The sequence below is a fragment of the Dermacentor variabilis genome, chromosome 11 (genome assembly GCF_050947875.1).
Source record: "Dermacentor variabilis isolate Ectoservices chromosome 11, ASM5094787v1, whole genome shotgun sequence".
NCBI classification, from domain to species: Eukaryota; Metazoa; Arthropoda; class Arachnida; order Ixodida; family Ixodidae; genus Dermacentor; species Dermacentor variabilis.
In genome coordinates, this window is record NC_134578.1 from 13635603 (window position 1) to 13654979 (window position 19377).

The 19377-nt window shown below is 44.6% G+C and overlaps 1 protein-coding gene across 1 annotated transcript in view; it reads right to left on the bottom strand.

Moving 5' to 3' along the window:
- Positions 1 to 5802: 5802 nt before the first annotated feature.
- Positions 5803 to 19377, bottom strand: part of LOC142564733 (adenosine receptor A2b-like) — a 158707-nt gene continuing 145132 nt past the window's right edge. Inside the window, exon 2 of the mRNA XM_075675873.1 lies at positions 5803 to 18735. Within this exon, the coding sequence (XP_075531988.1) occupies positions 17489 to 18604 (1116 nt within the window). The 5' untranslated portion in view covers positions 18605 to 18735 and the 3' untranslated portion in view covers positions 5803 to 17488. The remainder of the gene's footprint in view (positions 18736 to 19377) is intronic.

The window sequence follows — 19377 nt, forward strand, 5'->3', positions numbered from 1 at the left end:
GATCTTCCTCTTCTTCGAGAACGGGCAATGCGTGCGCAAAGCGCGAGGCGTTTCCCACTCTTCTTTTTTCTTCGAACAGCCTCCTGAGTCTACATGCCCCTGTAGTGTTGGTCATTTTCTTTGTACTTGACCTTATAAAGTTTATAGCAGAATTTTTAAATCATATGAACAGAGAGCAACTGTACGGACGCTAGAGGTGTATTCACGCCGCCGTCACGTCGCCCCGCTCTCGACTGTATATAGGCCGCGCACGCAAAAAGTGTTAGGGGGTCTCCAGAGACGCGGAGCGCGTTTGAGTGCAAAAAAAAAGAAGAAAGATGTCGAAGCGAACTCAGTGCACCGACGAAGCTCCGCCCAATCCTCTCGGTAGTGGAGCTAGCACAGCGTTCAGCCGCCTGCTGTTGGCGGGAGAGCCCTGCTCATGCGCACTAACGTGCGTGCATTGACCAGAACGGAACGGACAATAAACGTCAAGCTAACGCTATATTGTTTCACTGAGCGCCGCCGAGCGCCATCGAAGTGTCACGCGCGCAACAGCACTCGTGGTGCTCCCCCTACACGCGTGCGTTTTGAGACGCCTGGTAGTAGTCGGGGAGCTGTTCGTTCTGCATAGAAGCAGTTGGCTAGCAGGCTGCATCGCGTCAATGTGTTGCACCCGAGTATCGTTATAACACATTACAAAAAGTCCAAACGCAGCGCTAAACCTGCTACCACCGTCGATGCTACCTAAACTAATGTTATAATAACTATAAATCTAACAACTAGTAATTGTAAAGAGTAGTTCGCAATCTAAAGGTAGCCTCACTTAGGGTTGACTGTATTCTCAGTTAGTTTTTACAACGCACTAAAACATGCTTCTGTGTGACTCGGTGGGAAACTTTCAATCAATTATTACAGTGGTCGGAGCTCCTCAGTGACTGGAAGACGGAGAAGGTGGTCCCAGTGCCCAAGCCGGGTAGTTGACACTAGCCTCACAACTACAGACCCGTTACCTTCACCAGTTCGCCGCCTCAAGGTCCAAGTACCAAGTTGTCGCACCAACATAGTACGCCAACTTATTCGTACTGATGGCTGCTTCGGAGTAGAAGCGCCTCCCTGGATTCGTTGCCAGACATATTGCCCACATTTTATTTAAAAGCGGTATCGCCAACACCGTGTAACTGCACATACTGGCCGGCCCAAGATAAACTGAACCCAACGGAAGTAGACTATGAAGTGGACACATGAACTTTATGGTGATATCATACGAGTGGGTGAATGTCAGTGAAAGACCATCGTCTCTACAGGTGTCTGCAGGTACTGCCGGAAATGTTGACGGCCAGGGTACTCGCCCAGTTTGACCCGTGTTCCTGCGTTCTCCATTTACTTTGTGTTCGGTTTATCTTGGACAACCCAGTAGACTGTACAATTTTTGCATGTGTGTGCTGAAAAATTTTTTACGGCTTTTCAATTTTGTTGAAGACAACTTCATAACGGACGAGCAAGAAGAGGCTCACATGACCTCCTGAACAAGGTCAGTCGTCTACTTCATTGCTCATGTTTGGACAAGGTGCCTTTTGAAGCCCGGAACAGCTCCCCTCCTGGTGGAACTCAACACCAGAAATCATGGACTCTAACAACGAATACACAACAGCCATCGGCCGCCGCATGAGGAAGAAGATGCGCTGAATGTCGAGCGAGCAGACTTGATATACATTTTCTTTATTTTATGTTGTATCAGAATGACTGTTTACTGAATCGTATTTCATTCGCATTAATTTATTCATCCGAATTTTTTTTCTAAATTGATTCCCTGAACACATAAAGTCTGCCCGACTCTTGGCCGATCCCGCAGAATGGGTGTGTGCCAATGACTTTATCATCATCATCATCATCATCATCATCATCATCATCATCATCATCATCATCATCATCATCATCATCATCATCTAACAAGATGAGCAGCAATCGTTCCTGGTTTCTCACGTGCCCGCATTCGGCGCCACACTACCTGAACTCACTAAGCAGGTAATTTTTATCACAAGAATTCAAAAGTGCGGCCCCTGAGCAGATCTACAAAAATACGGATCAACGTTCTAACAAACATCCTGACGGTAGACTAAAGAAATGTTCAGCTATACTATAAAAGTCAAAGATTATTCTGACATTAAGCGCGATCTCCGTCCTTTGCTCTGCGGACGGTGATTGTCTGTCTAATGAAATAATTAGGCTTTTCGCGTACAGTTTAATGCGGAAATCAGCGTTGTACCCGAAAGAAATCTAACACTTGAAGAAGGAAGAAACGAAGAAAAAAATACTAACATTGTTTACTGAAAGATTCTCGTTGCATCAATAAGTAATGCAACGCACCGTAACGCGCCACTGCCGAAACAAGAATGCTGAAGGGCCTGTTTCCATTGTTTCCGAGAGTCGTACGTCGTGTTTACTTGTAATCCTGAACAATCTACGTCGGAAAGGCAAACAACGCAGACACCGCAGATAGATCCTCTACCCAGTGCCTCTAAAATCAGGGAATAAGCCAAGTAAAATGAGCGGTGCAATATAAGTCCAGAGGCATGATAAATTTTCGACAGCGCATACCGTGGCGACAAGCGAGCCGAAGCGAAACCATTTTTTATGGTGATTTCTAGGAACGAGACGAAAACAATCGTCGCGAAAAACTGGGCCATTCGCTTGAAGGAACACTTTTACAAAGCTATATCATGCAAATCGTGTTTCTTTAATCTTGTAAAACACGGATGCTGGTACGGGCAGGAAGCACGAATCGGCAGCACTGGAACACTTGCGTAAGAACATCCCGTCTTGGCTCGCGTTGTTACTTACAGAACGTGTTCTTTGCTTGCACGATGTGTAAATACGAAGCAAAATGTCTTTTTTTATTAAAGCTTCTCTCGACCATGTTTATAGTGGCTAGGCCCAGATGACAACACGCACGCACAAATGTGCAGGATGAGAATTCCCGAGTCTGCCTGAACGCTTCATTGGGTAAGAATATGTGTTGAGGCTTCATTTGTTGCTTAAGGGGTGTGTTCTTCGTTCGCAGAAAATGTATATCTAAAAGAAATTGTTTTCTGAAGCCTTTGGAGCGTGTTTACACCGGGCCCAGATGTCTACACGCAGGCGCAGAAAAAGGTAGCACGGCTCGTGCATGCTTCATTACGTGAGAACCTACCTGCTAGTTTCACGTGTGCTTAGCTTGGCACGAATTGTAAATTCAGCGTTTAAAATTTTTTTTGAAGCTTCTTGGGCCGTGTTTACGGTGGTTAGGCCTAGATGGCTGCGCGCACGCACGGACCCCGAAAATGCAGGATGAGAATTCTCGAGTTTGAAATGATTTACTGCGTAAGAATGTCTGTGTTGAATTCATTTCTTGCTCACAGGATTTGCTCTTCGTTTCTACAAACCGTAAGTTAAAAGTAAAAAAGGTTGCTAAAGCTTTCGCCGCCTTGTTTACGCCGGTTAGGCCTAGTTAAAAGCGCGCACAAAGGAATACAGAGACAGAAAATGACTCGAGAAAAATTGATCGTACTTGGAAGCATATTAGCCTAAGCTTACATATGACAAAACAAAACCGCTTACGCCCCTGGGCTGCTGTGCGAAGCCTCCACAGTACTTCTTTGCATATTAACCTAACATGCATGAAAGAGGCCATTGAATAAACGGCACTGTTTTTTAAAGGTTTGCGCACCTCTTGAGGAGCTGTTTACACATTGTGCCGATTATCTAACGAGGACGATAAGGCGACTCAGTGACTGAATGTTTTGTTAGTCAAAACCTAACAAACAGCATATGGGGAAATTAACACTTTATTTAACAGAAATGTAGAAATTATAACGGAAAGGGTAATGAAAGTTGATAAAAACAAGTTTATTACGCTGCTGGGAGGAACAATGGGTGTCCGGCTACCGACGGCGGCAGGTTGTGTTTTCATCGACTTTAATTTGGCTTTTCCTTAACATTTTCAAAATTCCTTTAAAAGCAGCATCTATTTCTCCCTACGTTTTGCAGGGTTTCGTTGTCTCTCGGCTTCATGTTGTAGTAGATGGTTGCTGAACAGTCGAATGAATCTACTTTGAAAATCTTTTTTGAAGTTACAAATACGGGATGTTTTATTTTTTAATTAACATAGCTTTTAAATATCACCCGTGACTTTTATCACTATTCTACTTCTTGAGCTAGATTACTCTCTGAGGTAGAAAGAATTTGCTCAAAAATTTAAAGTGACCATTCATTAATTAAAGATGTTGCTAATTAACTTTTAACTTTTGAACTAATTACATTACGCCATATCTTGCAATTTGCGAATTGTAGCCGGCGACCAAATCATCTCCACTTCAAACGAATTCTGAGGATGACATCAGGCAGTTGTGTTCCAGTATATTTTGAATATCAGTGCATAAAGAGGCGTTTTGGTGAAAACAGTGAAATAGCGCATTCTTGACGCAAGTTTGAAAGCGCTTATCTTAAAACTGGTACCAGCTTCCAAATCCATTCCAAAGGGACATGGTTTGTGAAATAGCTGGATTTCAATTCGTGTGCTGCAATTGGTGCGATAAAGTAATTAGTTGAAACGCTAGCTGGGGAAGTTTTGGTAATCGGCGAATTATGAATGTTGATTTTCAGTGTAAGTAGTGTGTACCTCTTCGTGCATTCCAGCTCAATAAATATACTTGTTCTAAACGACATAGGCGACCTTTAAAAGAAATTTTTACGTTAAAATAAAACACACGGTATACACCTACACCTTCGCCCAAGTTACATAACCCCGAAAAAACATCTTTGGGAGGTGGTGGTGATAAACTTTACTGAAAGGGGGAAGGGTAAAGGGGGACGTGGCTGAGGGATAGGGCTCAAGTAAGGCCCTGGGCCTGCTTGGTGTTCTCCGCGCAGTCCACCAAGCTGTCGGTTGACGTCCCCGGAACTGAGCCAATTGTAACGCAAATAATACGAACACATATAACAGAAGACCGAACACAGTAGCGCCTGCGGTGTCTGGTCACGTGTTCTTTGTGTTAGTTTTATCTATGCTACAATGGGTTTATTAAGTATCAACGAACCATAGTCCAAGAAAAAGGTTACTTCTGTAGCTACAATTTCGCGACGAGACTTTTAGTAGAGCTTTCCGGATCGCCAACGCGAACTGGTTTGGCGCCACCTGACAGACAAAAAGTCAAATCACTTTCGTTGCCATGGTGACGTCTTTTGTTAAACCTTGCTCCGCCCCGCAGAAAAGCAACAGTTGAAGTTTCTAAGAATGGCAGAACATTGCCAGAAATTTGTCAGCAAAGCGACATAAAACTAAGCAATTCATTTTATTGCTAATTTGTTTACCAACATAGTTAAAAATTATTATTTTCGGGGCATATCAATGAAGCGCGAGCAGCAAGGGTCGAATACTAGTCGAAGTGAGTTGCATTGAAAATAGTCCTATTATTACCATAGTTACGAAAGCCATGCGATACCCGCAACGTGAGTAAAACCATTGACACCAAAACGTCTTAGTTTCGACGAGAGCCAACCAGAACACTTCATGCTGCTTTAGCATAAAAAAGGAGCAGCAAGGAAATCACGTCACCCTACTACTTAATTTCCGTATAACCTTCGGCGCATGTGCACATTTCGACCCGCCGTTTTATATCGTGGGCAACGGGCTTTCGTACACCACACTAAAGCTACATAAAACCGCAGTAAACCAGGTGACGTGTCTTTCACCTAGTTGCATCGGTAAAAAAAAAGAAAGAAGAAATAAAATCTCAAGGGAAAACATGTGATTGTGAAGTCGAATAAAATTTCCACACACTGTTTGAGAAAGGAAGCACGGTGACAACATTTATTTTCCTTCGACAAAAAGTGTTGGTTCCATTTCAACAGCTCGTTCGGGAACACGAAGAAAAGTCTTATTGACGAGACACATTTTTAACCACTCTCAGTCTCGCATCTTGCGAACTCATGCGTTATCAAGCCAGACAGAACAATGAACCTTTACAAGTGCACGAAACTGCTAAGAAGTCACTCTGCAACGCCACATCACAAAGGTTAAAGGGTGAAATATACGTTAACACTTTAACGTTGAACACATGAAAGGCTGGTATTGCGCTGTAAGTGAAAAACCCCTCATACGCAACACAAAAATTCACTCTCCCGCATCAAGAAATTGCAGCACACCTTTATTTATTATTCTGCCGTTGAAAACAACCTATCACTTGGTCATTCTGTATTCTTTCTAATCAAGTCCATCACAATTGCGTCATTTCTAAGATAGATTTAAGTAAGTTATTTTTACCAAAATATGTAGGCAAATGCCTTAAATCTCATCCTTATACCCACCATCTACAGACAACTCTGGCTTCAGTAAAGAACTGAAAGCACCGAGGGGGGGGGGGATAGTTTCAACTTGCGGAAGCGTTAAGAATTACTAGTGTAGCAAACAACGGCAGCATGTGCACAATAAAATATCCACCTTCAACAGCCAACTCGCGTTATCCTTTGCCGTAACTTTGCACTGGTTCAGCTATACATATACAGCTTTGTTGCGGGAATACCTATTAGAATATATTTTATTATTCTTTTCTGTTGCGAAATTCAAGTTGTGAACTTCAAGTTTCCTAATTTTTAAAATATAATATCCGTCAGGCAAGAATAATTTTGTTGATGTGCGATATGTTAAAATATAACAAGCTTAATATGTGTCAAAATATTCTGCCTAGTCAGTTTAAGGCCTATGCGAAAAAAATTTGCACCGTATCATCAGATCACAACAGGCATTGTATTGAACAATATGAAAAACTTCTTTCTTGGTAGGGCGCACAAAAACGCTAGAAATGTGTGCATAAAATATTTTCTGCAGGAAATTTAACCGTCTTTGATAGAATTGTCTACACAGAAAGATTTTCGAACTGCATTTAACACAACAATCTTACAATAATTAACAGTCTATCACTTCTGAATGTATAAAATACCAAGTCCCCGAGGGCAACATCTTTTTCACATCAACAGTTAACTTTTCTCATTATACATTTGCTTCTCAAAGTGTTGTTTCAATATGACGTAGCAACACGTAGAAATGTCATAGAAAGAATGCTACCACAAGTTGGGCACATTTCAGGACATTTCATGCCTTTCAGAATGTTTCTTATAAATATAGCGTTTATACTGTGTGTTTATGCTGTTCTCTGCTCGTTGATTTCACCTTTGTGCCTTAAAAAAGTGCAGCATCATAACCTGAAGTGTGAAGCTACTAATAAGTTTGTCGCGGTTTTTTCCACCTTCGGTTGTGCGCATGGCTTTAAGTAGTTGAACATCTCTTGCAGAATAAAACTCCACTGATCGGGCATTATGGGTGGCTATAAGCAAATATTTTTAACCAGATGCCCCTGTCACAGCAGACAATTGTTTTGTAACGTAAACGAGCAGAAATACACATTATGCATTTTACTGTCTCGAGATGTGCTATAGTGGGAACACTTTCGCTGGAACCCATAACAGAAAGCGTGGTAACCCGCCGTGGTTGCTTAGTGGCTATGGTGTTGGTGGTCTGCTAAGTACGAGGTCGCGGGATCGAATCTCGGCCACGGCAGCCGCATTTCGATGGGGGCAAAATGCGAAAACGCCCGTGCACTGAGATTTAGGTGCACCTTGTAGAACCCCAGGGGGTCTAAATTTCCGGAGTTCCCCATTACGGCATGCCTCACAATGAGGTCGCGCTTGTGGCACGTAAAACCTCGTAATTAAAAAAAAATCTTGCCCACAGATTTGTTCCTTTGGCTGTAACGTTCGCTTGTTAAAAAAACGCACCTGTTTACCGAAACAAGTACGCAGCAGCGCACGTGCTCCTTGCGCAGACTATGATTGAAAGAAAATATTACATGCGTTGGAACATGAGATTTGTAAGCGTAAAATAATGTTCTCAGTCTGAATACGAAGCGCACGAACGACGTAAACTAACCTGACCAGCATCAGTGTAGCAACGATGTGACAAAAAAAATTGTGCAATTCAGAGTTTACCGTAAGCAGTGCTTTCGCGTAAACGTGAGAACACACAAATCGGGGAAACTAGTTATGATCGGGCACCAAGGAAAGACGTTAGATGCTTCTAGACTCCTGAAATACTCTTTCAATGCTATTTCGTTAACTTTAAAAGAGTGCTAATAGGCACGATTGGATTTATTTGTGACAGTTTGACAGTCCTCTGCGTCATATAAAGCACATAGCTCAGTTACTTTTCATTTGGCTCCAGATACATTTCGCCACCGATGACGTCAATGTCACTTCACAGATTTCAGGCTATTTGGGCGTATTCGGGCTGGACCCTTTTGTGCTCGAAAAGCGCATCAAAGTTTCCTGTCTTAGCTCGCTTTTGACTGCTACAGGTAATGCACCTCTTCATAGCTAAAGATAGACCAGAACTGAGCAGTAGCTCTCGAAATCTCTGACGTCATGGGAAGCTCATCCGTAAAATTCAGGGAGACGTCGTCCTCGCGCTCTTGCTGGCGTACAAAGCCTCCTATGGTGAAAAGACTGATCCGTCAGCGATACCGTAGGTGCATCCTATCAGGCCACATTCACTTACTTTAAATTTTTATAAAAATTTTGTGTAGTTAACCGTGTAATGCCAAACGTACGTATCTATTATGTTAACATGAGTTGATACGTCAAAATTATTTATGCCCAAGAAATTTAACGCGTAGCCTGTAAGAGTGCTTTTCGATACGTGAAGAGCGGGTTTTCAGTTATACATAGTTCAGAAGTTCGCCAGACCAATAAGTAACTAATTAATAATTGTATCAAGTGAAATTTTATTCAAATGTTATTATTTTGTTTTTCATGCAATTTCACTCCCCATAGCCAGAGATAGCCATTAAAAATTGTTCTAATATTCGTTCATGTGGCACTGTGGTCACTACAGGGTTTGCAGTGTCCGTTTGCATACACGTGGTACAAGAAATACCAGGAACACTTCACCCGTCGCCGTCACCAATCTACTTGGGACATCTGGAGAACAAAAACAATGTGCAATTACCCAGCGATCTACAATTACTTTGCTCTTTTGTCAGACGTTTCAATCTCACCATTCCACATCACACCCTCTACTTCTGCCTTGAACTTCGTTTATCTCCCTTGGCACCCATTTTGTTATATTATTGGACTACTGAACATGTGCTCAATGCCCTGAGTGATGAATAGTGTCCGCTTACGTTCACAAGGCCAAGCGCAAGGACACAACTGACCCTGCAAGAAACCTTAATTGTTGCCATACGTGGGAATGTGTCGAACAAAGTTGTACTGAACACTATCACATTTTTTAAAAGAAAAAATATGCACAAAATACCAGAAAAAATACCATATGCACTATATCCAATAATTCTTATGAACATATGGGTATCTGGCATAAAAATCCGTATGTCCCCTTACAACATTTGGCACGCGTCTTATACGTTCCATGTCGTTATATAAACATATAAATCTCATATCAAAAGCCACGTGTTCTCATATATCACATAGGGCATGTTACGTGTGATTATACAGACTTAGAATCCCACATAAAAGCCGCATGTTCCCATATATGAAAAGACGTGTCCAGTGACGTAGCCAGAAATATTTTTCGTGGTGGGGGGGGCAACTTCTTGACCGGTGCCGAGAAGGGGAGGAAGACGTGGTGGGCTGGTAAGGCTGCATTCTAACGAAATAAATTATTTTGAAAGGGGAGGGGGAGTGGTTTGGGGCATGTTCCCGATGCACCACTACCTGGCTACACCACTGCATGTGGCTATATATGAAACATGTCTCATATATATGCGGTCCCATATGGCATATGGGAACATACGGGTTTTCCATGCCATCAGCTTATGTTTATATGGGTTATGGGGCACATGCGACTTTTTCACGGGGTCAGTCTTTGTGCCCGTTGGTGCCGTTTTGTGTTAGGCGGTACCCGTCATTAATGTGAGAACTCAGGGATTCAAAAGGGCGATGAAAAAGTCTACTTGGTTGCTGTAGCTCGTTTGTCCCTGTTTTTATGTCTCCGGCATTTTTTACAATGCGCCAGAAGAAAGCATGAACTTGGGCAGACCCGAATCTCGAGAATAATGTGCAAGATCACTCAAACGATGAATTCTGGCAATCAAAGCTGTTAGACACGCACAGGTCGCACAAAAGTCAGTAACAAATGACGAGACGAAAGGTGTACTGTGGAAACGCACGACCATAAACTGGAAACGAGAACCGGAGTACAAATGGTAGGTTTAATACGTTAGGTAAGGAGATCGGTGGTAGGCAAGTATAGCGAGCAGCGAATGGTGCCATGTGATCAAGCTCTTGTCTAAAATAATTACGCTTGCTCTGAGTTTACGCTACAACTGCACGTTAGGAGGCGTGAGTGCTGACAATATTAACTGTTGCGCGCAGTGGGTAGCTTCAGTATGGAAAAAAAATCGCAGTTTATTCCGAAAGGCGAAGCGTGCATTGCGATAACAACTTAGTAGACATCTTTAAAAGTCATACGAAGTAAGGATAGTAGTTTTATCAGCCGTACAAACTTGTAAACACTCACTTACTAAGTAAATTAACAAGTAAGATGCCGCGCGCGCACAGGAAAACGTGAAAACATCTCGCTGGATGACCACAGAAACCCGCTGTCAGAACGCTGCAGTGAGGAATCTCGGCAGCAGCAGCGAGCGAATTGACCTTCGTGCGGTCTCTCACCGTCAACGCGAACGAAATGTTGAAAGCACAGCGCATACGAAGCAACCGGCACTAGGTGCACTTTCTCAACATCGCAAATCGCTTTGAAGATGAGGCCTACGCGCGGGCGCGCACGTTTCCCACCTCGCAGATGGCTTTTGAGATACGGCGGCCGCGCCGTAACCAGCAACCGCCGGAGTAGATCCCCGTCCCTCCCTTCCCCCCTCGCCTCGCTCGCGACAGAAGAGGGGGCGTTGCCGTCCCGCCTTTTTTCCTTGGTGCACCCAAGATCGAGCCGCTATCGTCGGCTGACATTCGCAAGCTTTCCCTCGCACATACAGCGTACGGCACGCAGCGACGATGTTATCGTGTTTGCACTTTATAGGTAACATCACGGCGACGGCGACGGCAGAAATGCGCTTGGAGTGTCCGCAATAAAAATAAAATCTTAAGCATTTGCAGCGTGGAACCTTCAAATCAAGCTTATGTGAAAAGGAGGAACGCTTTATTTAGCAAAAGCTGAACGAAATATGAATTTGCTGCACGCGAGCGAAAAATTGCAATGCTGGTGATTGTTGCAAGAGTGAAAATTATTGGGTATTATACTGTACAATTTGACTTTTGCAACGCTACTCTCCGGAACTCCTGCCCCCACTTCACATGAGCAACTTGGCTATTTCTTCAAGCTAGCAGAAAGCTACAAAACCCGATTCTGCAAAACTACGAAACTACTAAAAATTTTATCTTCCCGCTTTGGACGCCGTTAACACATGCAGTCTTCTGTATTTTGGCATTTGTCCTTAGTAAGATTCAAATTTAAACCTCTCATAATTTGAAAAAGTTTACTGCTAATTTTCATCATCATCATCATCATAACTATTTTTATTTTCACCACTGGATACAAGTTGAAAAAGGGTGAGCCGGAAAAAAAGCCGAAATTTCTTCGGCTAATTATCAAACTTTGCGTAAAGATTCAGGATGTTTATCAACGTATGATTATAGCAGTCATTAAAACTAGTCGTGTTTAACACATTTGAGATGAATGTTCTGTTTAAGCAGTTATGCGTTTCGCATGTTTCTCACTGAGGAAATATAAGTTGCCTTCGGACCCTTTATGTTACGAAAACAAGCCTCGCAGAAAGTTGAAAGGTGTCAACTCCCAACGCTTGTGAAATCCGTAAAAGAAAGCAAGGAACAATTCGCTCCGACCACCACCGATATGAGGAATCAGCTTACGGCACCCGAACCTGGCAGTACCGCAGCTAGTGCGATCCAAATCACCTATATGCAACTTTGCATCGGACGCGCTATATTGACACTTCGCGGTTGACACACTCTGCATACGAAAAAGCGTAACATCAGTTTCCATTCCCTTCCGGGCCGCAGACGGCATTCTGTGCCAACCCCCAGAGACACTCGCAGCGCGCGCCGATTGGCTGAATGGGCAGAAACGGAACTGAAGTCGTCACCCCTGCCCCACGTTTTCTACGCTTTAGTTCACATGCGGACTTTCTGTCAAAATTTGTAACTAGTAATTGGAGGTTATAGTTGAGCTTGGACCACTCTGCCACGACGCAACGTACTGTAAGTTATTATGCGTCGAAACAAAAATTACGTGGAGTTTTACAGACACCTAGCAAAAAAAATCTGGAAGGAATATTTATACGATAACACAAAGGGCAGTGATTTGCTCGTCTGAGGCCCGAGCTGGCTGCCTGAAGACAAAGACCTACAGGTTGAGGCAAGGTTTTGCTGCAGAAAAACAATAAAGCGGAGACGACTCATCATATTGTAATCGAATGTCAAGATGCCTGGGACACTTTGAATGATGCTAGAGAGAAAAGGATCTCGCTGTACTTGCCATGATGCTGCAACGTCACAGTAACGTAACAGCTTACTTGTCCACAACGATGGGACACAAGAGGCAGTTCCAGTGACTCCCAGAAAAAGCAAACATTTGGAAACATACCACGAACTATGAAACGCCAACACAAGGAACATCATGTATAGGAGCACGAAAACACTTTTGTAGAACCTTTTACATTCGTGATAACGAAAAAGTGTGGTTAGAAAGCAAACATAAATGAATAAAGAGCGCCTGAGGATCGACGACGATTATTGACAGAGACATTGCTTTGACGTCAGCGAAAGCTGAGAAACGAGTCCTGATCGCCACTGGTTTTAAGACACGCATTTCGTGTAGTTGACACATACCTATATATATATACATATATACACCGCAGAATACTAGGCGCCTGGGAAGACTGTGTAATGGCTCTGGTCATTCGCTAACACGCAGTGATCCACATCACGAACTGCGTCCGTTATTTAAAAAGCATTGTATAGTAAAGCTGGGTAGTTGAATGCCTTTATATCCCAATAGCATTGCCATGAATGCTATGGAGTATTTCCTCTGTTGTTTGGCCTTTTCTTTTGATTTACATCTGCCGCCGACTCTCGTTACTGCATTTCTCTATTTTACTGCCGACTCACAGCAGTATTACTATGTGCCCTCGCAATTCCTTTGCATACTGTCACGGAGTTTCCTTGAAGGGTTGTGGACTCTGTCAAGCAGGTGGCTTTTCGTTTGTCACCTCAGCACCACTGTATTTTTTTTATGTCCAAAATAACTGCTCGAACTCTTTCAAGCGTCAAGAGTTACGTTGACACTTCAGGTACAGTAGGAACAGCCGCTACAAATTTGGTCGTTTACGCTTTGTGGCCACGTAACGTACGAGCCCGCTGTACGTCAAACACCATTAGGTAGCCGACCGAAGGAATTGCATTGTCTTCAACTTAATTTTCAAGCACGCATCTGCTAATGTCAAATGATGTCAAATCTTGTACTTTCGTAACATCGGAGTTATTCTCACAGACTGCAGGATTTTTCGACTAAAAGAAAAGCCATCGCAGATGTAGCGCAATACATCAAAGCCAGTAAAGATGCGTTTAATACTGTTCTCACACTTTTCAGAAGTTCTAGGTAACCATAAATTAGACTTTAGGCTTTAGACGATTGTATCTGCTCGAAATCTACTTCAGACTTTGTGAGCTCTTCGGTGCAAATCCTTCGTTATAACAGAATTTTCTTCAAACGTTTCGAGCGTTATTTCATTGTTAATGCTGAATATGGATGGCTAACGTCGCTTTCATTGACAACGAAATTAGAACTGAGGAAACCCATCATTCACGATTTAGTGTCAAATGCTGAAGGTGGTACTGTGGCAGGCGTTTCAAGTTTTTGCTGACTCCTCGAAATAGTTACACATTTCGAAGCCCAGGTGATGTTTGCCTAAAAATAGGGTTTTTTTCCAAAGAGCGGAGTTCCTGCTAGAAACGCCATTGCTTTGCCACTGTGTCGGCACTTGACCTTATACAGCAAATTAGTGTAGTAAGGTGGTAACAAAACGTCATACTTTCTCTCAAGCCGTGTAGCAGACACGTAATTTCACTACCGCTCGTTCAGAGAAGACAGTTGGGCTAGTTGCTAATTACAGACTTAAGACACCATTAACTATCGCGAAAAAGATATCGGACGACAGCAAAAAGCACATAGCACAGAACGCTAGACTTCAACTTGATGTTGAAGTATAGCGTTCTGTCCTGCATGCTTCTATCAGCGTGCTTACAGTGCGCTTACAAGTACAGCTGAGCTGCGCTACAATGGCCACATTGTAGGTGCAAGGCTCATGAGCTTGTTAACCTCGCATGCTGCTGTTTCACTTGCGATTGGTGTTGTTTCTGTGCAAAACTACAGTCTTCGCCAAAAGTTTTTAGCTCGAATAAGGAAGTGCCACAGTAGTATTTTGCGCTCTAAACAGCTCAAACGTTTCAGAGGCCTCAATGCAGGCGTGTAACTCTCATTATCAGTCCAAGGATAATATAGACTACTAGAAAAGTCTCATTTAGGGCTCTCCAGGCACCACTGGCATGCACTCACATCGGCAAGCTTATAATGAAGAACTCTTCCTCCTATTGTCACACCATCCAACTTTCTGCTACCAAACGTGGATGTTTTACATCTTTTGATAATAATTCTTTTATAAACGCTAAACAGACCACCGAACAGTCAGCTTCAGCACAGCTTGTCCTACTCGGTGTTACCGAATTCCTCATAAATATTTATTAAAACAATCTTTCTGAGCTAGCTTGTGCATGCTTTGGACCAGTATTGAGGTGCAGAATAGCGGACACGTACGATGACCATGTAATGGAAATTAATTTACAGGAGAGAGAACCTGCCACAGAGGGTAATTTAAAGGGAGCAGACAATGTTAGACAAATACATTTAGGAGACAGAATTGATGACAGAGCGATACATTTATTTTTATGGAAAGTCAGCTTTATCATACTCCGGTGGACACTCGATTGAATGTTATTTCTTGTCCACCTTAACATGTGGCGGATGTATATACTATCTATTTTCTTATAAGGTAGTTCTAGGCAATAAATTAGAAATTAGAAGTGTGCTCCGGCCTATGTCGTCTCTTTTACAGTCGGTGTGCTCTATGCGACATCTTTTATCTATGTGGCATTTACTTGCTGTCTGGCGTCATTCTCGTAAATGTTTGCTTGCTCACGTTACCATCCTCAGTTCACGTTCGAGATTTTTGTTTGTTTGTGTATTGGCTTGTGGTAACCTCAAACGTTTGAGTACATCCGCGAGTGGGGGCAAAGTACGTGGGTTGTATTTTGTTCCTCTTTACTATCATTATTATTCGCATCATCAGGATCTACAGCAACACAAATAAGTGTTCTGCATACTTTTGGCGAACATCGTACATTAGCTTCCAAGCCACGTATCCAAGTCAGGCAATGCAGGAGTAAATACATGGCTTTATGCCGCTAGGAAATGCATTGCTGTTTACCGAATACATGGACACCGGTGACGTCAATGACAGTAGCAGAGCTCGTGGCGTCACCTTGTGACAGTTTTTTTAACCTCAATGCTTTACAAACAATTTTGCGCTGCGTAGACATTCTTGCATAAGATGAAAAAGTCCACTGTACGCTATTGATTTTCCGGCTGACGTCTCTTTATCAAAACATAGACAAAGCATGGTCTACGCAATTATAGTTATGTGTGCTCATCTCAATGTCAGTGTAACAAGAAGGTGCCACGAGCGCTGCCGCTAATGTGCGCGTCCCTCGTGTTCCGGCATTCCTCAAAGTGTTAGAAAATAAAACTGCCTAGTCATGCCGTGCCTGCGGTTTGTGTTTTCTAATACTGCATGTGATTGTTAAAAACCAGGCAGTGTAGCTTTTTTTTTCATACAACGCAGAGCCGTTACAAGAACATTGGATCCTTCCTATGGCTATTTTCGGTATCGCACAATTCCTGTTCTGCTTTCTTTGGCTTCGAGTTGACAGCATCCTTCTCTACACAAATGAAAGTTAAATGGCAAATTATGTACACGTTAAAAACGTTTCACATTCACTGACGTGCGCAGATAGTCCCGTGCGCATTCGGACTGACACCCCGGTTGAACGCATCTGGCACTGCCAGCACTCATTCACTCATCAAACGTCGAGTGACTCCGGTGTCACACCGCGTGCTCTCTTTGAGTTCATTGCACGCTCACAACCAAGTGCGATCTTGCGATCGACGCTCCAAACGAGCCACAGCGCAGTTTGGTCGCTCAGAGTTCTTGTGCTTGGACAGCAATGACGACTACAAGACGAAGGCAGCATAGGTCTTCACTGGGCATAACACATACGCTTGCCTTCTAGACAGCACAAGGCCTAAATTCTCGAACCATCGAAATCACGCGTATATGCTGAAAGCAGTGTGTTTCAACATATTTTGTGATTGCATTTTGTTTGCCACGCGACGAGCAGTTGCCAGTGTCACATAAAGCTTTTCTTTAAAATCCTGTCAACAATAATCACAATTAAAAGAAACAAGCAAATTACATAGGTGACCATCCGGCAGTGTTTTATAACTGGAAAGCCCATATGCGTTAGAACCATCCGATTCGTATAGAACTATGTGTCGGAAACATGGCTCACTCCGACTTCTGCAAACAGCCGACGGCCAGTTCGAGACAAGCTGGAAACTTGTAGGGTGAATTTGCCGTTAGAATTACCACGCACTACAAATCCACACATCTGAGGGCGTAAACTTGTCGCTCAGCAGTTATCGGTATAATGCTTTTGTGCGTTTCGCTTTATGCGGCGTGCCTAGCAATTTCAGGAATGCGCCCCCAGTGTGATGACTCAGTGACTATGGCATTGTGCTGCTGAGCACGAGGTCGAGGGTTCGATTCCTGGCTGTGGTTTCCGCACTCTGATTTGTGCGAAACGTACAGGGTGCACTTTAACGAACCGCAAGTGGGCAAAATTAGGTCGGGGCCCTCCTCTACAGATGGCGTATACCACGCGGCTGCGAGGCACTAAAAACCTGATGATCTAATCGTGCAGCAATACCATGCGAGTCTCAGCGCTCGATAGCGCTTCCGACAGTGAACTACCGGAAGCACCGTGTTAAAGAAAGGAAACGCACGTAACATTGATAACGATTACCGTTGCGTGACCAAGTTACTTCCTGAAACCATCGGCCTAAAATATTTCAGAACGTAGTGTACTAAGTCGAATCGTATGGTTTTCGCGAACACGTGATTTCTTTTTCCGCGTTTCACGTTTGTGGCCACTTCGGAGGTCTGCAATGTGGCAACGTTTAACACGTGACGCCTCAGCTTAGGGCGTGTTGGCCTTGAGTGTCCAGAAGGTGTCCCACACAGTCACGCACTTCACGCAAGTCTGAAGCGAAATGCGAGCGAATAGCGCCTCCCAGGCGCACGCACTCCTTTCACACGTAACTGACAGGCCTCAGATCCATCATGATCAGTGTCCTGGTGCACGCCGAGCAGTCCGTTTCGAGCGGCGGCAACGTCGTGCTCGCACCGGCGGGCCTCAGCGTCGACGCCGTACCGCACCGACTCCGATGGAGAGCGCTGGGACTCTCCCCCAGGAAGTCGGCGGACATCCGAGGAAGCAGTTCCTTGAGCATGCGCAGAAGGGCGGCCCGGAACTCGGAGTTCCGGAAGCCGTACAGGAGCGGGTCCACTGCGCTGGCTCCTAGGCCTCCGAGACCCAGGTAGAAGGTGGTCTTCTGGTCGTACGGCTCTTCGGACGCCGCCTCGAGGACCATGAAGGCGACCACGGGCGTCCAGAGCATCGCGAACGTGGCCACAGTCAGAGTCAGGGTCCAGCCGTAGTGGCGATCGGGAGGCAGCGCCGTCCGCAAGTTGCCCTCCACCGAGTAGATGGCCCTGGCGTGCCTTCGGGCCACGACGTAGACGTAGACATAGCTGCTGGTCATTACGGCAAGACATGGCAGGTAGAGGGCGCACAAGAGGAAGATACGGACGGGGATGGACACGAGCTTGAAGCTGCACGGCGATTTGAGCGGCGGCAAAGTGAGCAGAGGCGTACCGGAAACCAGGATGGCGTAGGCCCAGATTGCTAGCACAGTGCGTCCGGCCGTTCGGTGGGTGATGAGGTTGTTGTAGGTGAGCGGTAGGGCCAGGGAAGTGCAGCGGTCTAGCGCCACGGCCGCCGAGCTGAGCATGGCCACGCCGCTGAACTGCACGAACAGGCAGTAGGGGAGAAGACAGAGTGCGGAACAGCGGATTCCGGGCCGGGAGAACTCGAAGTAGAGTCCCGGCGGAAGTAGGAGACCGATGCCGAAGTCGGCGCTAAAGAGAGCGACCAGGAAAAGGTTGCTGGGAGTTCGGAGTCTCTTGAAGCGGTACATGGAGAGAAGGAGAAGGGCGTTGCTGCAGAGGACGACGGGAGAGAGAAGGAAGACCAGCAGAGCGGCGAGCGCCACTTGAACGGGACTGGTCCATGCGTTGGGTTCCACCAGCTCGCCGGCGACGTCCCAGGGTGAGCCATCTGTGGTCGGCGTGGCATTCCATTCCATGGTTCGCTCCTTTTATATATTTTTCAGTCTCGGCCGTGCAGGACTTGCGGGCCCTTGCCGCCTCGATTCAACGACTCGGCGGGCATCGGCCTCTGGAGGAATGGCCCCTCATGGTATCTTGCACCGGAGGCCTGCGAACAACGAACGAAAAAGAATTGTGCCGTTATGTATTTAAATAAATTCGCTTACCAAGATTATGAAGGTTTGTACTAAGGTTAATTCCTAGAGAGAAATCTGGCGCTGCGACCATTCTTCTACCGTTGGAATCGTGGGTAGCACGTGGGTTTCTCTATTCATCGTGCACGTGTAGTTTGGATCTTTGTCGCGCTCGCACTAAATAAATTTCCAAGTAATCGCAGTTTGCCAACCACGGCAAGGCAACGAGTATCAATCAACACAAGTGTATATGTATATTGAGTGCGCGTATTTATAGCGAAACGTATTGTTGAAAATAACCAATTTGCAAAATGACAATGCCGTTTGACGCAACAATTACGACGTCTAGAGAAATCCACATGCTACCCATATCGTTCACATGCTGGCTGAACCGTCATAGTTTCAGCTCACGTAGACACTAGCTTCCGACCTCCCTCTTCTGGTCATGTTTATAGAAAACTATACAACCTAAACGCGTACAACTCAGTTTGTACAAAAAGAAAACAGAACAGTGAACGAGTGCTTATAAGTTCCATCAAGATGGAAAAGAAAGTTTCGAAAACGCCCAACGTGCGAGGTGCCTTACAGCTGACAAAATAATATTTCAGGCGGCAGAA